A 23740-nucleotide genomic window follows, 5' to 3' on the forward strand; every position below is an offset into this window, starting at 1 on the left:
GGGGAGGCCTGGTGAACCTGCAGCTGATCCCCACAGATGGCTGCGGCAGCTGCGCAGGATAAAGGGACCAGAGGTGGCTCAGGCTTCTTGCCACACTGACAGGGAGCAGCATGGCAAGGCTGCCAGGAGCGTGTGGGTGCCCCCATGGGCACTGGCCGGCAGCAGGGTTCAAGCGCCAACACCATTCTGTTTAACCGTATCTCTTCTGCCACACACAGCGCCTCTCTTCGCCTCTGAGTCTTCATTTCTATTGAGGGGATGGTAACAATTCCTTTCTTTCTGACTTTGTTGGGAGGGATTAATGAGATAATATATTTAAACTGTTTAACAGAGTGTCTAACACAACAAACCCTTGTTTTTAGCTATTAATACTGTTACTAACCCAATTAAAATAAATTCTGTGGAGCAGATAATTTTGAAACTCCTTCCCCCTGCATCATCCAAGGAAGAAGGCGCAGGCACAGAGGAAAGAGGAGAGCTGCGTGTTTGTTTACGTGATGGCTATTTCAGAGCGGTATTGCCTGCTCTCAGCTGTAATCAATAGGCCTTCACCACAACAGGAAAGAGTGACAGAGCTGACTGTCATAACAAGGCTCTGCCCCTCCGGTGATGGCCGGTCTCTAAGGAAGAAGCTACACCCGTTTCCATGATGATGTAGAACAAACTGGTATTTAGTTTATTACACAAACCAGGCATGGCAAGCTAGGATCCATTCTCTCTCACATAAATCCAATAGGCAAGGCAGACTATTTCAGTATTTTCTTATTAATAAGGATAGTCTGATTTTCACCAAGGTAAAATATTTTCATTAGTACAGTCCATACATTGCCATTATCGACATGAAAAACAAACTACCCTAGTTTCTCACTTCCCTTTCATGTTCCTATCATCACTCCTCACTTTCATATACTCATTCTTCCACAGACACTTAGGGAATGTCCTCTGTGCCTCTGCCCCTCTGCTCTGTGGAAGCCAAGCTTAGAGCAGCAACGAGTCGGGGAGGCAGCCACCAGGGACGAGTAAGCCAGAGTGCCTGAGGGGCTATCAAGAACCCCTAGTGCCCTCTCTGCAGACAGATGAGGATGCTCCGTGCTTGGGAAGCTAACTGAAGCCCTCAGGGCCCACTGCTGGTGCAAGTCAGATGTCAACCAGACTCCAGTCTAGGCTCCTTGTGCTTCGTCAGGTACTCAGCGGTATAGTCGTCTCCGAAACTAAGCGACTGGACCTAAAGACCTTTTGGGTCTTTTTCAGAGCCATGTTTCAGGTCCTCACCATCCAGTGCCTCTCACCTGGGTATTTCCTTGCTTGCTAACTAATCCAATTCTCTAGCTAAAGAAGAAACTCAACCCTAACACTCTCCTCTTGGTGATGACATGCTGCCGAGGCAGACAAGCGCCAGGCTGTGCTGCTGCTGAGGTCTTCCTGTTACTTCCAGAAGTGCCTGCTCACCACCGATCTTCCAGAGGCCTCACGTTCAAAGGGCCCAACCTGCTTCGGGGTAGGAGGAACTAGTGACAGGAAAGCAACCAACACACAAGAGCGCATGCAGGAGAGAGGCCCGGCATTCGGGCACTTCTGGAAGGTTACACAGCTATGAGCAAGAACAAAAACCTCAGAAGAAGGCTTTACGGAAAGACAGTGGGGAAAACAGGAGCTCTGAATCTTCAGGTGTGTTCCTGAGCACGCCAGCTCGATCAATTCATGCTTTTCTTGTGAAGAGGTCAAAAACAACGCCTACCACTTAGGATACTGAGCAGCTAGAAGACAACTCATGTTTGTGAAAGTATAATTTTGTAAAGAGAAAGAGATACATAGAAACAGATGTTAAACTTGAAGCATGCCTTTTTTGGAAAACCATTATAAGCAGGATATGATTTGAGAGAAGCTTAGAAAGCCTCTGAAAGTTAACTGTTTACCATATCCAGTAGCACTATCTAGAATGGATGTTTACTGATCAAATAGAAACCTCCCAAGATGAGGGCCCAGCCTGCCTGCCACATCAGAGACGCTCCCCGCTTGCTAAGTCTCTAATCAGCTGGGACCGCCGCTGATGACAAGAGATAATTACAAGGTATTCTCATGGTTAACTAACAGAAATTTTTACCAGAATCCCTGGGACTAAGCAGAGAAGAACTCATTATAGTACGACTTTCAGATTCAAACCTCCGCTATGTTAAGGTATTTTACAGCTTCCTCTGATTATATTATTTCAAAGGAAACACATTAAGGAAACCGTGAATGCCTGATAACAGTCTTTTACATATTTTAATGGTAGCTAAGTATTATTTAGTTATGGCTACTTTCATTTTGAGCAGGCAGTTCCCTCCGTGTACCAACAGCCAGCTTTTCCCCTTCGCCCACTTCCTCTTTTTCCCCTTAATTATCGCGTGTGTGTGTGTGTGTGTGTGTGTGTGTGTGTGTGTGTTGGCAAGCAAGCCCTGGAACAAGACAGTACGTGCAAAAAAGTTAAACTCAGTGCAAAATGATGAACTAAAAGAATACGCCTCACTATAATCTTTAAACACAGATGTAAATATAAGCTCTCAGAAGCATCCTTTTCATACTGCCAGAAGAGGACAGAGATGCCACATATAAGGTACACTCAGTATCAGTTTTTGGCTACATGGCAAAAATTAGGACATAGTAAAAATCTAGCATTAAATCATCTGATACAGAGAATGCTGACTGCAGTTTTATAGACATTCGTGGTTTTCCAGCTATGAACCTATGAACACTGCAGCAATATTTGACATGGCCTGTGAGGTTTTTTCTGGCTCATGTGAGTGACTTTCATGCAAAACCTGCAGCCAGTTTCATCATCACAATCTGTTAACTGAGACCATTCAGGAGTGGTTTAGCATCTAGATGAGCTCTCAGCGGAGTACATGACTTAAGGGGAAATGCCAAGGCTTTCGAGTTACTAAGTGAATGTTCTGTGAAGAGAGAAGAGAACATGTTTTGGGGTGCATGATTATCCCCCCTCCCAGCCTGGAAACGGCCCTCATCCATAGCCCCTTTAATCACAGCAGGGAAAGCTCAGACATCCAGGTCTGGTCATTCCCTCCCCAAACCCGTCCTGTGTCCCTCCCCCAGCCACCCCCCTCCCCCCTGCCCCCACTCATCAGAATAGGGGTAACTCACTAACCAAGGCCAAAGCATCCATTGGCTGCCCACAATGATCGATTAGCTCAAAAACTGAAATTAAGAGACAAGGTGGTAGTCATCAGGGTGCTCTGGAGCTAGACCGCCATGCAGAGGCAATAGCAGAATACAAGTCACCATGAACCAAAGTCACCGGGAAGTAGCAACCGTCAGTGAACAGAAGAGCTGGTCAGCAGAGGAGGAAGCAGAAGCGCAGGGAGATGCAGAGACAGGCCACAGGAGGCAGAGAGATCTAAAGATTCCCCCAGGCGAACAACCCACCACCCAGAGAGACAGCAGGGGACGGACCCATCCTGGCTTCCAGCTCTCACTCCCACAGGAACCAGGCCTGCTAGTCTTCATTTCCTACCTACGGGCGTCCACAAGATGGCCCGTCAGAGTCTCACAACCATTTCCCCCTTTTCTTCCAGGTGGGCTGCAGTTTTTTGCACCCACAGAATCTAAAAAGCAGGGAAACTTTACCACCAGGAACGATTTGGCCTCCTGGGAGTTCTGCTGACTGGGACGGGCACTTCCTCCTCCCACCTGCTCAGCCCCAAGTCAGCACGTATGGAGCTATGAATATTTCTAGCCCAACTGCCCAGCACAGAAAGCCAACACTCCTCCTGTTCACAACGGAACTTTCCTAACTAGCCTCACACAGGTCCTCTCACTGGAAACCTCCTCCACTTCGCATCCCAGTGTAGCCCAATGACTCAGCCCTCACAACTGCCGTGGTGTATAAGTACCAGGTTTGATCCAATTTATTTTTAAAATCTTTTTGGTTGTTTAATAAATGCAAAATTCTTTAATAGGAATTAGCAAAATCAGAGATGAATTAGAAATGGTGTCAGCCTTCAGGAAGCTGGAGAAAGTGCTGGAAGAACACATGGGAGAGAGTAATTTCAACTGCAGGAAGCTCAAGAAGTCAAACTGTTAAGGCAGAGTTTCCAGAGAGAGATGGGGAGGAGAGGTTCCAGGAGCTTCCAGGCAGGGCTTAGAGGGTAGGGAGCACATGGTGGCCCCGTGTGGCTGGCACCTTAGAACAGGAGCAGGCCCAAGAAAGGCAGGTGGGGCTCGGAGGAGAAGGCCTGCAGGGCCCATTAAAGAGCTAGGCAGGCCCCTGAGCAGGGAGTCGCACAACCAGGCTTCAGGCTCCATCTTCTTTGCATTAAATCTCCTACAGTTACCAGCCCTGAGATGGACAGCACAACACACTGAAGGCAGCTCTGGAAAACAATTAGTCTCTAATCATTAACTCAGATAAACTGTGTACACATGAGAAGAGAACTGTCCCCACCACTTGAGCGTAGGGCTTTTGAGCAAGTTCAGTTGGTCCTTCACCTCTCCTCACAACAGAACTGTCATTCTCTTGCCATCTTGGGTGCTCAATGTCACTTGATCTAACAATAGTGAAAACGCAAAGCACAGCCTCTTCAGCAAGTTAGGAAACGTCTCTTGCATGTTTGGAAATTTGTGCTCCTTTTCTCTTTTTAAGTTTTACTGGATATAACCAGCCCTTACATAAGAAACTCTGTTCTAAGCTGATGTCAGTTACCAGAGAGAAAGAAGGAAGTCCTGACCATTGTCACCACACCCCAGATAAAGGACAATACTACCTTCCAAGTATGTAGCCCTTAAGAATGCACACAGAGAAGCAGCATTACGTGCATCCTCTAAGTTAGGTACGACAGGATGCACTCCTCATGCAGCTCCAGACAGGAAAGGGATGCAGCTGTGCCCCGAGAGCTGTTACACATCCACGCACGCCGCAGGGAGGGCGGAGGACAAGGGAGTGAGACGGGGCAGTCCAGCACAGGCCAACCGTCAAAGCTGCTCATAGAAAGGAGCGCCCCTTTCAAACTAGGCAGGCCTCACAAGGGAGAGCTGGGCCAGGCCCAGCGAGGCTGTAGAGTGGCAGCCACCAGCTGGCCTGGCAGCCCAGGGCCTGTGGCCTGGGTCAGGCTTCCCTACACGGCAGTGTCCAATGGCCCTCGCCAAGTCACCAACATTCTCTAGGCTTCACATTCTTCGGCTATAAAATAATAGCACTGCCAACATGTCTCCATCTTCGCCATCTTGCCAAAACAAAACAATCTCCTTTTAGCCCTGTGGCCTTCTTGACTGCCGTCTTGCCCAGGGAGTCTGCGGCGCACTGAGGACTGGCCCATGGTGTGCGGACACACTCTAGGGCAGACCTCAACCCACTCGAGACACTGCAGGAAGAGGGGACCCTAGTGACTCCTCCTAGTCATCCTGATGCCTTGTAGGCATACAGGGCCATCCTGGCTACAGCTGCCCCCAGACCCAGAGGCCAGCCCAGCAGGGTCACTGTGTGGGACAGGCCAGGCTGCAGGACCACAGTTGCACTTGTCGAGTGACTGGGATCTGGCAGAGAACCATTTATTCATCCAGATTCAGAATTCACATAAGCCACAGTATTGTTGGTTTTTCTTTTTCTTAAAATTTTTAAGCTGTTAACTATTAGCATGCATTTATTTCCTCCACAAGCATTTTTCTTCTATTGGGGAAAATAATTCTTCTCCTGCCTACCTTTCTGTCTGCCTCCTGTTTTCAGTTGTCTATTGGCTACTAAAGAAAGAAACATCTTTTCATTTCAACCCAAGAAGCCTTGCAGCTGCTCTCGGAGGCTTTGGGCACTGGCATGGATTTCTGCAAACATGTATGCATTTTTTCTTCTACCCTACAAGACAATCTTCAATCTGAAAGCTACTATACACCTCCCAAGTTAATCGGCCAACCTCAGAAACAGGGGGAAGAGACCAGTTCCGTGAAGAACTCTGCCATCTGTACAAAGACATCCCAGTGCCACACAAAGCCACCTATCTGAGCACTTCACCACGATGGAAAGATGGCTTGTAGACCTGATTTTCCCTACCCGCATAGAGGCCAGGCTGGTGGGCCCTTGTGGTCCTCAGGAACCTGTTATCACATAGAGGCTAGAAAGTCCTGAGCCAGTTACAGATGAAGCTGGGAGTCACATTGCCCACACGGGATTCTAAACCTGATTCTATTGTGGCCACTGAGGACCCAACTCTAATCTCTCATCTAGGGATAGAGTTGGGTCCCACTCAAGACTGAGAGCCCCACATCGCCTACATAGCACCTTCACAGGGACTCCAGGCCACTCTCTTTATATCGTCGGAAACTGAGCCTTCTGCTTCTCAACAGGTGCCACAATGCTGGGAAGAATGAGCTGATCCCACGAGCATATATTAAACACACTGTGTGCCAGCACTGTAAGAAGCTCTGTAGGAAACATAACAGAAGGAGCAGACAAGGGACAGCCTCAGCACCTGAAACCCAAGGTGGAAGGGACAGATACGCTCAGCACAAAACTAGAAGCAGTGGAGGCAGGATAAAATCAAGCACGAGTCTACGCAGTAGCAGCTCAGGCTGTCCTAGCCTTCAGCCTGCTGGTCCATCACACCCGCTTCCAAAATCCACGGTGGGCACAGTTCTCAGGGAAAATGGCTGAAAAGACAGTATGCTCAAAACAGTAGAGGACGCAAGTGCGACTTCTGAAGGGCAAAGTTGAAGAAAAGCAGCTTCAAGTCCTTCTCCATCCCGGGGCCCTTCCTGGAGCTGGCCCCATCAATGCTAACCCTGCCCCTCGCCAGAGAAGTGCTCCTGACTAGGCAACAGAAACCTGCCTCTACCACCCTGGACAGGAAGAGGGGCTGGCACCTCTGCTTTCACTCAGTAACTAAGGTGGTGAATGCTCTCAACTACAGGAACAAAATCCCTCCCATTTTTGTCCGGAAGCTGTCAACCAAGAAGGAAGATCCTTTCTGTGAAAAGGTGACTTCTAACCCTGGAGGGCTGGTTCATTCCCATTAGACTTAATTTACCCCACTTTTGCATGCTTGTTTGTTTGTTCCCCTTAAAGATACGCCTCTGCTTGCATTTGTTTCCTTGGTCCATTTCTTCCTGGCTACACACAGTTACATAACATGCTCCATATGGGCAGAGCCCGCCTTCCCCAACCTGAGGCTGACCCCCAGGCGGCACTAAAGACAACAGTTTTATGAAGCGATGACAAGGGTTTCCTCCAGGTTCAAACCGTGTGGATGAGAGTCGCAGGGCTGGTCTCCTGCACTGGCTCTGTGGAGAGCTGCTGAAATCCCCTCTTTTTTAGCCCCTCTGTTTCCCTAGCCAACCCACCCTCTTTTTTGTTGTAAGAAAACACTCACAGATGCAGCTGTATTCAGATGGGATACGCACATTGGTGCCAGCGAGTGTGCAAGGGAAAGACGGGTTGGAAGCCAATGGAATTATATGAATACACAAGAAGAAAGGTTTTCTTCTTCACAACGGCAGGGAATATAGACCCCTTTCAACTCTGTAATGTACCAAATATTGAAACACGTTAATAAGAAAGCCAAATGTACTAGGAACGTGCGCCTGACATAAACTAGCTTTCACAGAGTTTTAAAATGACTCCTAGCTGAGGCAGTACGAAGTTTACAAGGGAACAAAGAAGCCGAGTATTAAAATGCTTCGTTTAGCATGATAGAATTCGTGTACTCACCACTATTTAGTACGCCCGGGCCCCGTGCTAAGTGATGCTGGAACATCCCAAGGAGCCCGATGGAAAGAAGCATTCTCGTCTCTGACCCTCTCCCTCCCTGGTCCAGCCGAATATAAGGAGTTGAAGGAGTTACTTACACACCCACTGCCAAACACCCCAGTGGAAAGAAAACGGTGGGTTCACGTGGAAGCTTACCTCGCCTCAGAAGTTCTGGAAGCTGAAGCACTCTGGGTCTGTCCGTGGCCTCTCGGGATGCGGTGGCTGTTTTCCGAGTCACTCACGTGTCCCTTCCCCAGGGACTTCCCACCGTGTGGGAAGGCTGCAGGGCCATCCTCACATCCATTCAGCAGGCCATGCCCAGCTCTGGCGCCTCTTCTTGCTTGCTGGTGCCCCTCATAGTTATCCTCGTGTGGTGCTGGGAGATTTCTTGACAGTTTGTATCCGTGAGAAATCAGGAGGTCTTCTACACTGTACATAATGCACACACACTGGCCTCATCAAAGCGCAGCCGCTGGGACGGTCGTGGTGACAGGACCCACGCTGAGGGGACAACAGAGAGCACTGGTGAGGAGTCACTGGTCCTCCCTGGAACTGCACCTGGCACCTCCTCCTCCCTCTGCCCCGACCAAACCAGACCCTGCTCATGAGCACAGCATGCGCCTGCACACACGGTGGAGAAATGTGGAGTGCTCCACCTGAAATCACTCTCCATCTTATTCAAGTAGAGAGGGTAGATGCAGCACGGGCTCTGCAGGATATGGTGGTAATTCTGGGGACCCCACCCTCTGATGGCTGCCTTGTAGAACAGTCCGGAATAGAATAGTGTTTAAGCAATGAAATGAGTAACAGTGTCCACCATCCCCTCGCCTCAGTCATCTGAAAACAGCAGGCATGAGAGAGGACAAAATAAATACAGACTCAGAAGCTGCAATTACAACCCCATGTTTCTAAAAGGAGAAACGACCAGTGTCCAGCTTAATCTTACTATACTTCCCTCCTTTCATCTTGTAGACATACCTTTTGCTCTAAAAGGGCAGAGTGAAATCTTTAATCAACTCACAGCCATGACAGACTTGAGTGAAGCAATCTAGATGGGGAACCTCCCCAGGGAGGTCAACCAGCTGCTGAAAACAGATCTCCAGGCTTTAGGCTCATGAGTAAGCACACGACACCCTGGTCCAGCACACACCCCCACCCACCGCACAATCCCAAACTCCTCCTTTCTACACGAGACTTTAAAGAATCAAATTTGTCCCCTAGGAATCTGGGGGAACGTTTTGCATCTCTGAGCCAAGGGTGTCCACGTCCAGATGCTGCCATGGTGCATTAATTCAACAGCAGCACCTTCCCTGAGTAAACTGCCCAGAGGTGACAGAACCAACACAGAAGAATAAAAGCGGACAGGAACCCACTTGAGAGCACAAGTGTGATAGTGGTGGGGCCGCCATGTTTATTTTTACACAAGAGAATCTTCTTTCCTATGTCTTCACATTGTTAACAGAGTGGAAGACAGTTTGGGCAGACAGATCTGCTGCTGCGTCCCCGGAGGGTGTGATGCTGGCCTGGGAGAGAAGCGCACAGAAGCTGGGCCTGGAAGAGCTGGGCCAGCTCCAAGCCACTTCGCTGGGGACAGTGGGCGGAAATAGCACCGCAGCAGCCCCTCGAACAATGGCCAGGAAATGCCTGCTGGCCCATGTGCAGGTGACGGGGAGATGCATGTCCTTCCTGTCAGTGGGAATTCTTACTGGGGCTATCACACGATTCTGCTGACTGTGCATGGCCTCACTCTTCATCACATGCTAGATTATGGCAGCAGCAAAGTCTTGGTTGTCAGCACGGAGAGTATCCATGTCTACAATTTTCCACCAGGTACCTACGTTTTATGGAAGGTTGACTAGCTCTGGCTGTTACTGTATGAGCAGAAAATTCTCCATAGCAACTCTGCCATTCCTGACACTCCTGCTATCTGTCTTTTAAGCAGCTCGACAACTCGGCTCAGCCACTTAGATGGAAATGGAAGGCCCAGAGAGGCAAGCATTTGTCACTTGATTCAACTGAGTAAGTCACTGGGCTAGAGACCGCAGAGGAAAGAGATGCCATTACAAACACAGGGCTATGGGAACACAAAGGCAAGGCCATGAGGGCAAAGCCTTCGTTTTATTCAGTGGTACACCCCCAGCATCTAGGAGACAGTATGCTTTCAATAATAACTGATGAATGAGTGCAGAACTGAGAGAAAGGGACATTTGAGCTAGGTTTTGAAGAATGATGAGGAGTTCTCTAGATAAACTGCATGTGCATTGTGTATGAGAGGGGGAACAGGCATTTGAAATAGATTTTGGATACAATTATCCCAAGAGTAAAGAAATGACATAGAAACAGGATCCTGGGAGCCTAGAGCAAGGTCCCCAAACTCACCAGCTCAATGTTACACATCCAGACAGCACCACAGCTGAAGTTAGAATTTAGGTCTATGACACTCAAGTTTCTCTCTCTTACCACGTCAGGCTCTTTAAAAGCAAAGCCAAGTGCACTGCTCTCCAACTGGCCATCCAACATGCAAAGCGACTGGCCAGTGTCCACTGCAGGGCTGGCTGTGCTGCAGCCCACTGTTACAGTGGTAAGAAGAAAGGACCCTCACAAAACATGCATGTGGGTCATTTTCATACTGGAGTTAGGTACCTTGGACCATTATGGCTAGGTCTGCAAGCAAATCATATTTAGCAAACCCTTAAGTGGCATGACAACACAGGCCAAGCCATAAAAGCCACACGTCTTTCAAAAAAGACTCAAATTCGTAAGAGCCATAACTTGACCTTATAGGGCTCAGGTCAGAAGTGTACTGATCCTTGGAAACTCCTAACTTGTTTCGTCTCACAGAGGCCAGTAGCTTGTGGCGGGCAGGGGTAGGAAACACACGAGCTTCAGCAAGCAGGACTTGGAGCCAAGTGGGAGAGGTGAGGAGAGGAGGGGTGACCCGCAGGCCCATAACCCAGTGAGTGTTCCTAGCCCCCTCCACCCCACGGAGGACTCCTCTCCCTCAGCCTTGCACTCTTCACCTTCTTCATCCCAACTGAGAGCCTAGGCTTCTACCTCACCTCCACACACACGCGAAACCTCACCTGTCCCCTACACAGACTTCGGAACAGTCACAGTTTCTCTAACCCCTATCATACTCAGCCTATTTTCCTGAGCATCCTGATCTCAAGATGGAATGAGCTGCCTCAAGAGGTGGCAAGCGCCCCATCACTAACACATCAGTTACACAGGCCATCAGGAGGGAGTGCTGACGTGCTGAGGAGGACACTGGCATCCAGTGAGTTGCTGGACTAAAAGCTGGTCCTTTCAAATTTTCTTTTCAATCCTGAGATACCAGCATTCTAATCAACAGAACTTAATTTGTCACCCACACCAACTCAAAGGGTGGCTGCAAACAAGCATATGCCAAAATCTGACATCAACGTAAGTTATAACATTAGATTTCACAACTTGGAGAGAGATGTGTGAGTTAAAACGGCCCAGGATCAGGTGCGGTCCTCATCATCCCAGCACTAGTGCCGCTCCCCAGGCCCAGCCAGGACACCTGGAGCAGTCATCACCTGCACCACACCTCAGTTTTCTGATCTGCAAAATGGCAATGCCACTATCTTTCCACTTCACCAGACTCTTTTGAGGGCCAAATAAGAATAAAGAAAAGTGTAAATCACCATGCAAATATGACTGTGGATTTACTATGCGATGATGGCTCCAGTTTGTCTCTGAAGGGTTACTTGCCTCATGGAAAGATTTCACTTAGTTATTAATTTTCACCATGTAGTTTAGACCAGTTCCTAATTCCTTTTGTATGAATTGGGATCTAACTCTTGATTTCCAAAGTCATATCCGCTTTATATCACCCACATCCTTGTCTTTTGTGACTGGATACTTCAACCTCCATCCAAGTCACTTAGAACAGTAAGTGTTATTTCATAGAGTCCAAAACATTAATTCTGAATGCCCATGACGCACCAGGCACTGAGACTATAATAATGAATAAGATGCATTCTTTGCCCTTGAGAATCTATAGACAGCTGGAAAACTGGCGATTAGCACAGCGTATGCATGGATTAGTGATGGGAGCCTGCCACCTCTCCACAGTGTCACAGCACTGCAACAGGGATAAGGACAGGATGAGACAGAGGGACCCTGACCCAGTCTCAAGAGGTCAGGGAGGCTTCTGGAAGATTGCTTCTAAGCCAAACAAATCCTCTACCTCAAAGCAGACCTGCACCGTGAGGTGCCCTGCAAGTATGCTTCCCAGCCAGTTCATTGAAGAATGCTGTTCCTTCACTACTTTATCAGTTTGTTGCCTTGGATCAAATACGCATAGTGCACCATGGAGGAAGAATGGCCCAGAGTGTGCAGGTGCCCAGATACCAACTCAGGTAAGGAAGGGACTTCTAGCATTGGCTGGGCCAGGACACAACCACAAGAGACAAATGAGCCCACTTTAAATAGCATTTTCATTTTATGAATATCTAAACACCACTAATGCAGAGGAAACATTTAACATAACAACAAACACGTTACCAGACAGTCCGTCAAGGCACAGCTGCCTGAGAGTGGCGTGTCCACGCTGAGGAGTTCTCAAGCAGAGGCTGAGTGAGTGATTTGTAAACTTTTTTGTTTTTACAGCAACCCACTGATGGTATGTGCACACACATCAATCAAAACTTTAGAGGAAAAAGAGTCACCCTCACAGTCTAATATGTAGTATTTTCTATTCTATTTCACTTTTCACAAATGCTGCTCACCACCCACTGAATTCAGGATGCACTAATCGGTCAAGACCTATGGTCTGAAAAGCACTGATGTGGAAATCACTCCTGCTCTGGTCAGGATACTGGGCTATATGACCTCCGAAATTCTGTCAAGTTCAAAGATCCTATCAACCTCTGAGAAACTCCTTGGTCTCACAAGTTCATTGCTCTGTTCTCAACAACAAATACAGCTCTTCCAGCCCATTAAAAATTCTCTTTCCAAGAAATAAAGTCACAGCTACAAAGTCAAGCTACTTTCCTATTCTCAAGAGCATAAAATGAAAAGGAATAAATCTCCTTAAGGAAAAGCCCTGTCTTCTGCTTCCTTCCTCACTCTACCCATGATCTCCTGGGGGCTTGGTGTCCGAGCCTCGGAACACTTAGTGCCCGGCTGACAGGTCTGTCAGCACCACGGAAGCACAGGGGGAAGCCGCAGGTCCCTCAGAGGGACGGGGTCTGCCGAGCTGCCTTTTATCCCTCTCTCTTTGGTTTGAGAATGCCAAGAAGCAGCTTTCTGCTTCTTTTGATTTCACTATTGTTCTTTTCATATTTCCCCCTATTCTCTGACCCATATATTCCTAGACTAAGCCCATCTTTTCAACGATAAAATTTATAAAGCAGTTTAAAAACTCTACCACCACAATAGAAACGGACAGCCTGGTAAAAGGCACACATCCTAACGGATCTCTGTCTCTGGGCAGCGCGTGTTCGGCTGCTGCTTCTCATCTCAGGTGGAAGCACTTGCAGACTTTCTCCCCACAAGCACAGAGAGAGGCAGCGCAGTCAGCACACAGGCTGTGATGTCAGAAAGACCTGGGCTTCCACTCGGGAGGGGCCTCCACCCAGGGACTCGACTTCCAGGCCTCCGTTCTTCTCATCTGTAAACAGATGGAGCTGCCACTTATTCCAAAGAAAAGGACGCGGCTCCTAGGAGCTATGAGGATGTCTGGACAGTAATTTCTATTGGACTTTGCAGCACTGCTCAATTTAAGTAGTGAGAAATCAGGGCTAGACCCAGCCACCCACTCAGAGAACTTCACACCCAGTTGTACAACTTGGGTTAAGCAAAACAAGCTGTTTGGTTAAAGGAAACCTCGTAGGACAGTATATAGAAAGAAGAAAAACTGGATTCATAGCAACTCTCTTTGTATAGAAGAAAGATTTTGTGCTGAGTGTACAATACAGAAAAAAGGAGTTATGATAAATGCAAACTTTTGGGGTTTTTTCCTGTTTTGTGTTATTAAAATGCATACTTACAAGCATCAAAACTCATAACAATTGAAGATAAAGTGAAGGAAAGCAAGTAATACAAGCTTGGTGAGAAGTCAGGGTTCAATCGGCAATTCTCTTGCTCACCTCCACAGGACTGGTTTAAATTACATTAAAGTCATGAGATGAAACCCAAAATGAGATGCTTATTGGATGCAGTCTCTAATTTATTTAAGTTAGGTGGTTTAAAGGGAACGGGTTGGGGAGGAACAACAAGGCTGAACAGTCAAGTTTTCCTGGGTGAGATTTTTCGATTGATTCCTGATATCACTAAGTTTATATCCTATTATTTTTCCCCCTTAAGGATGCTTGTGATAGGTGGTAAAGTGTTCAAATACACTCCAGCAGATGCTTAACAAATTCACCAAGAATACCTTCCAATTCGTGGTTAATTTATTCTCCCTCCAGCCCAATGAACTCTCTGTACAGAGCAGAAGGAAGAGCCTGTTCTATAAACTCAGAACAGCAGCATGCAGGAAAGATGATGAAAGCCAACCACCCACGGGGCATCTGAAAGGTGCCTGCTAGGTGCTTGGCTCACTTTATTTCATTTCATACTCCCAGCAAATCTAATGTAAATATAGATGTCACCATTTTACAGACAAGAAAACTGAGGCTGAGAGTCTGAGGTTACACAGCTTGTGAGTGAGGATCCACGATCCAAACCAAAGTCTATGTAGCTTTGAAGCCCGTGTACCACCCTAGGCTCACCCATCTACACTTCCTTCCTTTCCAGCAACAAAAGTTTCCTAATTTACCAAACAATGCATAAACATAAACAAGAAAAGATATAAGGCGTGGTGGCATTAAAATGAAAAACTGTATATTTCAGAGGAAAAAGTTCTCCTTTACTCGCACACACACACCACGCACACGCACATCCACGTGCACACACACAAGGGTTGATGCCTCACTTGACCGTAATGTCTCGACAGCAATGCCAGAATTCATTTTTAAATACTCAGTAGGATGATGCATTCACAAATACACCCTGCAACCGCTCCGTGACCTTCGGCAGACCTCTTCATTCATCTTGGGTGGCAGGCTCTTCATCAGTAACACGCAGCTGTCATAAAACCTGTTGTGTGAAACTGAAAAGCAGACAAACTACATCTATGATAAATGGAGAGGAGTAACTTTCAGGAAAAAACCTGAATTCGAAAAGAAAAAAATTATCTATACAGAAATAGCCACTCTTAGCTGAATTTGGACCTTATTTGAGCAGACAATGAGAAACCACAAAGGGGTCTAGACAAGGAAGGGGAAGGCTGCTCTACAGAGAATCTGGCAGGAAAGCGGAGGACTGACGTGGCCAGAGCAAGGACGGATGTGGGGACAAGTAGTTACAAGCCCCTTGTATTGTCATGTGCTGGGTAGTAGCAGAGGTTATGTGAAAAAAAGGAATAAGAAGAGTAATTTTCAAAGGAAGAAGTACAACCAATGGATTTTAGTCTTGGTGACTAATATAACGGTCATATCATTAAGAGAAATATAAAAATCAGAAATCACTATGGTGATAGATAATTTTACTTTGATTTAACCAAGCTATTCCCACAAAATGTTCTTTTCCCCAAATCATTTTCAAATGGATTTTCATCAGAACTTTTCTCCCTTTCAAAGAACCTGAAAGAGAGTCATCTTATTGTGTGGTAGATTTCCAAGTTCTTTAAATATCAGCCTATCATTTATATTCAGATGGAGGGATGATAAAGTTAGGAAGGAGTTGTTAACGATGCATTAGCATGGAAGCCTGGAGCTGAGTTGTCCACCCACTCCCTGTAGAGATGAATTTCTCTTTCTCCATGTTCTCAATGTCTATCTGTTGGGCTGCACCGAGCCTGAGACACTGCACAAAAGGAGAGATGCTCTTTGGGCTCTGGGCTTCTCCAGAAAAAGTAAAATAAGAAGTTGAACTAGAGGTTCCTCAGGGTCCTTCTAGCTCTGGAAATCAGCCCCTCTCTAGCCTGGTCTCCCTGTAATGAACAGCAGGCATTTCCAAGTCAGCTGGCCAGAGTAAAAAGAACACAGCTTGTGGCCATGAACCAGAACAAAGCTAAATAGGTCATGTGAAGATAGAACCTCTGACCTTGGCCTCATTAGCACCCATACAGAAGGTGACCAAGAGAGCAGAGCTCAATGGCCACACACTGAGAAGAGGAGGACGCTGGCATGGGGGGCAAGGGGGTGGGGGTTAGGCCAGGGAGTACACCATCTAGCAGTTCTCTGTCCCAGGAGTCCAAAGTGTAGGTGTGGCACACTTAGTCCAACTTAAATTGGTCAAGACCCTTACTTTGTGCAGACGTCCGCAGGCACTGGGCTCTGTGCTGGAGAACATGAAGACACCTAAGACCCGTCAACACCCCGCCTTGTGGATGCTGTAGTCTAGGTGGTCTTACTTCAATATGGGCTTTCTCATCATCGGAGGTTGAGACTCGCAAGTGAATGTTATTGAACAGGTAACATTTCCCCCTCCCTTTCCATTTATAATAATAAAAATATTTTTATTCTCATATTTACACTTATAAGGCTCCCCAAGACACTGAAATGAAACAAAATATTAATATGCTCATTAAGTCAACCAGAACTTTTCTTTTTTAACATGTGCCTAGAACATGAACTGAAAATTAAGAAATGAAAGAAACAAATACCTAATTAAAAATATGAAACAAATGCTCAACCTTACCTGCAATCAAACATATGCAGATGAAATCAAAATGCCATTACTCGCTTATTAAACTTCTGAAGCTTTTAGAAAGCAATATTCATTGTTAGTGAGGGCATGGTGAGCTACAAGGGCTCTCCGATTTGGGGAGCATGACTACGTACGGGGTTTGTGTGTAACTGGGTATTTCCTTTCTTAAAAGGGATTAATATATTATAAAATCTTTAAAAATCTGAAACACTATGGACTAAGAACCTCACTTCTTGGGATCCACCCTAATGAAATAACCGGAGAGACACACAAAGTTTTCTATAAGGATACTTATCCAAGTTTTAATTATAATAAAAAATCAGACTAAATGTCCATTTAAGGGATGATTAAAAATTCTGGTACATCCACAGGGTAGACTATAATATGTATACAAATGTATCAAATTACGTTTTCAAATATATAACAGCACAGAGAAATGCTCATGGTACCATGTTAAATAATAACAGCAGGATACAAAACCCCAGATTCGGTATAATACCAATTTCATTTAAATACATATGCATACAGGGGAAAACACCAAAATATCAACAGTGGTACTGGAGTATGTGTTTTAAAAAAAGTCCTTATTTATACTGTATTTTGTGATGTCCTGTCATGAAATGGATTAGGTAGAACCATATGAAGCTGTCATCTTACAGGTAAAACATGGTCAAATATTGTCATTTTCATATATCGTAACTTAGTATTATTTCATCATCAGAAAAAAAACTTTTAAAAGAGTTGCGTAAATAGGATTAGGAAAATGCATCTTTGAAAACATATTACATATTTGGAAGACTCAGTGAGAATAAAAGAAACATTAAAGAAAAGAATAAATGAATAGTAAATTACATAAGGTTCCAAAGTCTAGTATATGGTACATGAGTCTACCTGCTACAGAGATTCTTAACCTGTTTTCAGTAAGCCTAACATTACACGTCCTGCTGATAAAATCTAATACAAGATTACAAGCAGCATTCTAAAGGTCTCGATCAGACATTGTTACTCCTCTAGAAAACTTCTGAGTTGTATTCACTGACATTCCATACTTAAGATGTAATTAGTCCCTCAAATTGTTGGCAGTTCACTGTAAATATTTCTTCAACTGACAAATTTTCAGTCTAGCGTTATGATTAATATATAACAAAGTACTTTCTTTAAACAAGAGGTAAATAGCCAAGACATACAACAACCCAGAATGGAGCACATTGCTAACTCATACAAAGATCCTACACGTTTTCCACAGCTTTTTTTCCCTTAATAGTAGAACTATGCATTTTATCATGAGAAAAGGATTGCCATGTCCCTTTTCAGCCTTAATAATTAAATAAAGCACTCAACAGTCCCAGTTTAAGTCCTGGGACAGTAAGTTCTTACGCACTGTTGTTACCATACCACACAGTGTGACGACTAGCTCCGCCACGGCCCTCAAGCTGTTAAAATGTCCTAAAATATAAAAAGCATACTTCATCTGTGAAGTAACAATGTTAGTAGGGCAACCATCACTTAGTTAAATTTCTTTAAGGTGACTACAAAAATACAAGATGGAAAACTTGGGTGGAAGATCAAAAGGATCCTGGAACGCTAATCTTGCTGGGTTGGGTCAGTGTTAAGACATTGATTCAAAAAGACAGAAAAAAAGAGAAAAAATAAAGCACCAAATATTATGTACTTTATTTTTTTCATAAATATTATCTCTTGTAACTTCTCTTTTTTGTCTTTTTCCCCACAACTTGTGCTCTCATGCACACACACACACACACACACACACTCTCCTGTCTTCTCTTTCACCTCTAAATTCTGTCACAAAATTATTGCCTTGGCAACCTCATCCCATTTTTATGGGACCTAAGTACGTAATTAACCTTTCTGCAAGATTAGCAGTCATTAAGAATTGAAATTGGATAAGATTTTTTTAAATCTTCTGGAACTTTTGGCTATTTGCAAAAATAAGTGTAAAACTTCTAATAGGTTAGAATTTAATTCCACTATCATCACTTATGTCAAACTCCATTATGTCAAGATTCCTAAAATATTCTATTAAACTTACACTAGTTTTGTTTTTAAAGATCTTTCAGATAAAAGAGCCATGTTAAAGTTTACATTATTTCAAATAATTCTTACATTTTTATTTATTTTCTAATTACAAAATAATATAAAGTTATTCTAGAAGTAAACACTGCAAAGTTCAGTGTTTGAGTAAAAAGTACCAGTTCTCAATAAGCCCACCGCGCCAAGAGATAACCTGCAGCCACAGTTCGGTTTCTGTTTCTCCAACTCTTCTTCCAATACATACAGCTGCTTTCTCTTTTCTTTTCCTCTTTAAAATATATCTTGACGTCTCTTCATAATAGTATCTAAATTCTTTCATTTACATACAGAAGAAACAAGCTTAATAGGTAAGCCAAAGAAAGAGAACCAATAAGCAATAATCTTTGCCAGTTTGGCCAGGCTGTTCCCAACTATGTTAACCATAGAAAGTTATGGGAAATACATTCTGTTAAAGGAAGTAAAGGGAATAATCCAAACTTTAAACAAGATGCCACAAACTCAAATTAAGATAATTGAGACTTTAGTATCGGGTGGTTCCTGTCTTTTTTAAACGAGATTTAGTGTTGAAAGGCCGTATCAAAGTCTTGGGGACTGATCTAGCCTCCCTGGGCTGTGCAAGCCAGCGTCCCTCAGCACTCCCTGAGTCAGCAGGCCCTTGAAACAAAGCACAATGGCAAGGTTTTAATGAGTGAGATAACCCTTTCCATCCAAAAGGTGAAAAACAACATCTGCTAAAAAAACAAATAAACTGCAGTAATGGCTTCAGCAATAGGCCTGGAGCATTTCAGAGATAGAGTCTTTGCTTATCAAAATAAAAACCACAACAGAACAATTGTTTCAATCCGAAGCTCTGTGTTCTAAATTCTCTCTAGATTAATTAGCGGGGAGTCCTGCCAAACTCATTAAGAGAAACTCTGAACCACGACAGCACGGGTGGTGTTTACCGGCCTCCCAACTAGAGGGCTCTCCAGCAAGGACAATGAGGACTTGGCAGAACCACAGGCTCCTGGGCTTTCTTCACTGATAGCATTTCTAAGATTTCTTTTTAAACTACATTTTAAAAGTTAGACTCCAAGGATCTTTCCAGATTTGCTTTTTTTTTTTAACTGAAAAATGTGTCTTTATTCATTCTCCCTGTGTACCTCCAATCTCCAGTTCCATTTTACAGCCCCTGGACAATACGCCATACGCCTCCAGAATCTGTGACCACTCAGATGTGTTGCTAGATGCCTCTGATTGGCTTGTCAAGCACTCCAGAGCTTGTGGACACTTGGGCATTTTAAGTTATGTTCCAAGGAGGTGGAAAGACAAAATTCTTTTTTTTTTTTCCTGAAACATGCTTCGTTCACCCACCCAATCCCCCTAAATCTCTTGGGCCTCCCAAGGGCCTGACCTTCTAGTCTTTGCAGCAAAGGATGAAGTTTGCAGGAGGAAGGCCCAGCAGATTAAGGCCTCTGTGCAACAAATACTTGCTCACCCACTCCAGCAGGAGTGAAACAGTGTTGCTACACGCTGCCTGCCGGAAGTAACAGTTGGGGACCTTCAGGAAGCCTGTTCAGCTGATGGCTAAGAATTAGACACCTAACAGCAAGGTAAGCATAAAGTCTAAATGCACAGAACATTATGGAAAACCAACCAAATGAACTGACCAAACTCCCAATTTCATACGAAATTCAATACAAGTCCCATGAAACAGAATCTGTGTGACTTCCAAAATAAACTTGACACACGCTTGCCTTGCCACACGGTTTTGATGCAGTCATCTTAAATTCAAACACCACCTGACACACAGCACCATTCTCCTGAAGTTTCACCCGCACAGCCTGTGACCACTCAGTCTAGACTATTCAGTTTGCCATTTTTGTCAAGAAAATTCCTGGCTGCCTGAATCCCACGTCCCACTCCCTTCTCTCCCAGGAATCCCCTCCCATCTGCCAACCCTCACCTGGAATCCCTGGGATGTCTATCTGAAAAGACAAAAGCCAAAGAAGGAAGACAGGAAGGTGTGGTCCACCCTACTCCACCCCTCTCCCAAGATGGACCAGGCAACTGGACTCGAGGAGGGAGATGCGGGCATGGGGGTCTGAGGGAGTGGGAGAGTGGGTGGCAGGGCGTGTGCGTGGGCTGGGGGGCAGGGATGATCCGCCTAAGCTAATTCCCCAAAGTCCTCTGCTCCTAGAAAGCGTGGATGAGCAAAGACTAGGGCACGACTAGGTTGCGCTGGCGTAAAGTTCCCGTTTTTATTTTTTTCTTCAATAGCGAAATCACAGCTTCATTTTCAACCCCCAAGAAGAATCTGAGGCGCTCAGCTGCTACCGCCAGTGGCAAGGAGCAAGAGCGGCGCTTTCGGCTGTAGGCGCTGAGCCTCGCTGCGGTCGGGGCATCTAGGAAAACCCTGGCCTCCCGGGGGGCACTGACGGCCGCTGGGGGCGGGGGCGCGGGGGGTGCCCGCGGAGAGCCCGGGCGGGCGGGCCGGCAGCCCCATCAACGAGCTGAAGGACCAGATTTACAGCACTCTCAGGCCGGCTTTCCTTTCTCCCACCCCTGTTTCTCTTTTTTGCTTAGCCGCAGGCACTCGCCGGGAGCGGCGGCGATCAGCGCCCGAAGCCCGGTCCGGGGCGGGGGCGGGGGCCGGGGCCGGGGCCGGGGCCGGGGCCCGGGCGGGGGCGGGGGCCGGGGCGGGGGCGCGCTCCCAGCGTCCCGCGGGCAGGGCCGGCCGCCGGCCACCGTGGGAACCGGGGACCCGGAGGACCGCGAGCAGTGGCTGTCAGCTCCTGGGTGGCGGTGTCAGCGAAGTCGGGGCGCGCAGGCGAAGAGGGCTGGTGGCTGGACCCGGGGGGCCGGCGCGGAAAGGGGACACAGCGCTCCCCGCCCCCTCCCCGCGCCGAGGGGGGCGCCCCGCGCTGGGCACCTGGGGGGCGGGACGCCCCCTCCCCGAAGCTGCGGGCGCGGCGGCCGGCGGGCACGGCGCGGGGGCTCCGGGCGGGGTGCGGACATCCCTGACGCCGGGGAAGGCTCGGAGCCGAGCAACGTCCGCGCTGCAGAAGTTGGGGGGCGAGCGCGGGAGGCGCGGGCGAGGCTCGCCGAACGCCGCGGGAGCGGGCCGAACGGACGGTGGGAGCGAGGAGCGGCAAGAGACGCGGGACTTACCGAGCGGCTCCCTCATGCTGCCCCGCGCCGCCGCCGCCGCCGCCGCCGCCGCTCCGGCCGGCCGGGGACCAGCGCGACCCGCCCCGCTCGCAGCAGCCGCGGCCGAGCATGCCCGGACCGCCGCCGCCCGCCCCGCCCACCGCCCGCCGCGCCCCGCCCCCCGCCCGGCCTTGCCCCGCCCGCTCCCCGCCTCCTGCCCGGCCTCGCCCCGCCCCCCGCCCGCCGCGCCCCGCCCCTCGCCCGGCCTAGCCCCGCCCCCGCTCTGACCGCCGCCGCCCGCCCCGCCCCCGCCTGGCCTCGCCCGCCGGGCCGCCCCAGGCACGGGCTCTCTGGGCGGGCCAGCGGCGCCCAGGCCTAGGGCCTCGTGCTCAGGCCTCCTCTGGACCCCGCCTGGGTGGGTCGCGCGGAAGGCACCGGTGAGCTGGCCGCCCTTCCCACTCCTTTCTCGTCACTTGGGTTTGGGCAGCTTCGACGCTGTGCGAATGTCCACACACAAAAACACACGCAGAGATACACACAAAACACAAAAATGTTCATATACAGTCACATGGATGCACACACAAACTCATGTTTAGTCACACACAGATGCACACAAACGCCTGTACACACACTTTCATAAAAACGCAGTCTCGCTGAAGGCATGAAGAGCAGAAGACCGTGAGACCGGCTTAGTGCCCAGGATTTCCTTCTTTAGAAAAAGACATCTCAGAGGCTTAGCTGGAGGCTGGAGACCTGAGGGTCCGCTGGCCTGGCCTGCCTTGTGACAGTTGAGGAAACTGAAGGCAGGAGTCGGAGGGGGTCGGTGGTGGGGTCAGACCAGGCTGAGCACTTTCCCACTCCCAACCCGCTCCTCGTTTCCCGCGCAGTGACTGTGCTCCTGCCGGGCCGCTCGGGGGCCAAAGTCCTTGTACATTGGAGGGCAAGAAAAGACATAAAATGTTGCACTTTGCTCGTGAGTTGGGGAGAGGGTATGAGCTAAGTCGAGTCCACAGAGGCGAAAATGGATGGCAGAGCAGACTGGAGTCCCTGCAGAGGACTTTTTGGAAAACGGCTTAGCCACACCGTGGAGCAGGGCTCTGCTCACTGCCATAGTACCCACAATACCGAAAGCTGTTTGGACTCTCACCATAGGGGACCCCAGACTCAGCCCTTCGTAGGCATTATTTTCTTTTAATCCTTACCAGAGTCCCTTGAGGCGAGTGCCACCTGGAACCTCGGGCTCAGGGAGGCACACAGATAGCAAGTTGTAGAATCTGGCCCAAGATCCTTGCTCTGAACCCTGACCATGAGGAGTATACACTCTAAGAGAGCAAAAAAGAAAAGCACACTAGCGCTGGAAAAGAAAACAGTATGATCAAGCGCTGTGCTCTGTATTATCTATAGTGCATCTGAGGAAGCGATGTGGGGAAGGGGACCGGACAGCGTGATCAGGTGCTCAAGAGGAAGGTGGCTTGGGTCCTGATCTTGGACGTTTCTGCCACTTTCTAGATGTGTTACTTTACTTTGTTAGCTTCAATTTCCTCCCTAACAAGATGGGGAGAATGATGGTGCTCTTCTCATAGGAAAGCCATGAGATTTAAATGAGATAATGCCTTTTTCACACTCAGCATGGTACTGACACAGAGTGAGAATGCAGAAAACATCAGCTCCTGCTACTAATACTCATACTCATACTGCTCTGTTGGCAGGAGCCACCAGGGAAGGCTCTGTGGGGGGCATCCTGAAGGACAGGTAGACCGTGGCTAGGCAGAGACAAGGGGTATCATCTCCAGGCTGGGGGAATAAGATGAGGAAAAAAGAAAAGAAAATGAAATACAGAGGCTTTTCTGGGAAATTGCAGTTATATACAGTGGTGACATTACTTCCTGTCAGACAAATATCTTTCAGGGATGGACTGCCTCAGTGACACACAATTCCCATTTGTCACCTCAATGACAGAACTTTTTGTTGTTGTGGAGCACCTATATGTGCCAGCACCACACAGACCCATATGGAGCCAAGTATTCCCGCAAGATCATTTCTCAGCCAGAAAATTGAGATTAGGACACGTTTTTTCCGGTAGAACAATGTTACATTGTTGGGTTT

At 47.5% G+C, this 23740-nt stretch overlaps 1 protein-coding gene across 2 annotated transcripts in view; it reads right to left on the reverse strand.

Annotated features, from left to right (window-relative positions):
• JCAD (junctional cadherin 5 associated) overlaps positions 1 to 23740 on the reverse strand; it is a 79498-nt gene that overhangs the window by 20543 nt on the left and 35215 nt on the right. The window contains exons 1-2 of one of the 2 annotated variants that reach the window (XM_044761886.2): positions 21656 to 21790; positions 7889 to 8233 (exon numbers count right to left, since the gene is read on the reverse strand). In XM_044761886.2, the coding sequence (XP_044617821.2) occupies positions 7889 to 8169 (281 nt within the window). In that variant the 5' untranslated portion in view covers positions 8170 to 8233; positions 21656 to 21790. Of the gene's footprint in view, positions 1 to 7888; positions 8234 to 21655; positions 21791 to 23740 lie in introns of those variants that run through there. The other variant, XM_044761885.2, reaches the window with a different exon arrangement.

Source organism: Equus asinus, chromosome 29, assembly GCF_041296235.1.
Source record: "Equus asinus isolate D_3611 breed Donkey chromosome 29, EquAss-T2T_v2, whole genome shotgun sequence".
NCBI lineage: Eukaryota > Metazoa > Chordata > Mammalia > Perissodactyla > Equidae > Equus > Equus asinus.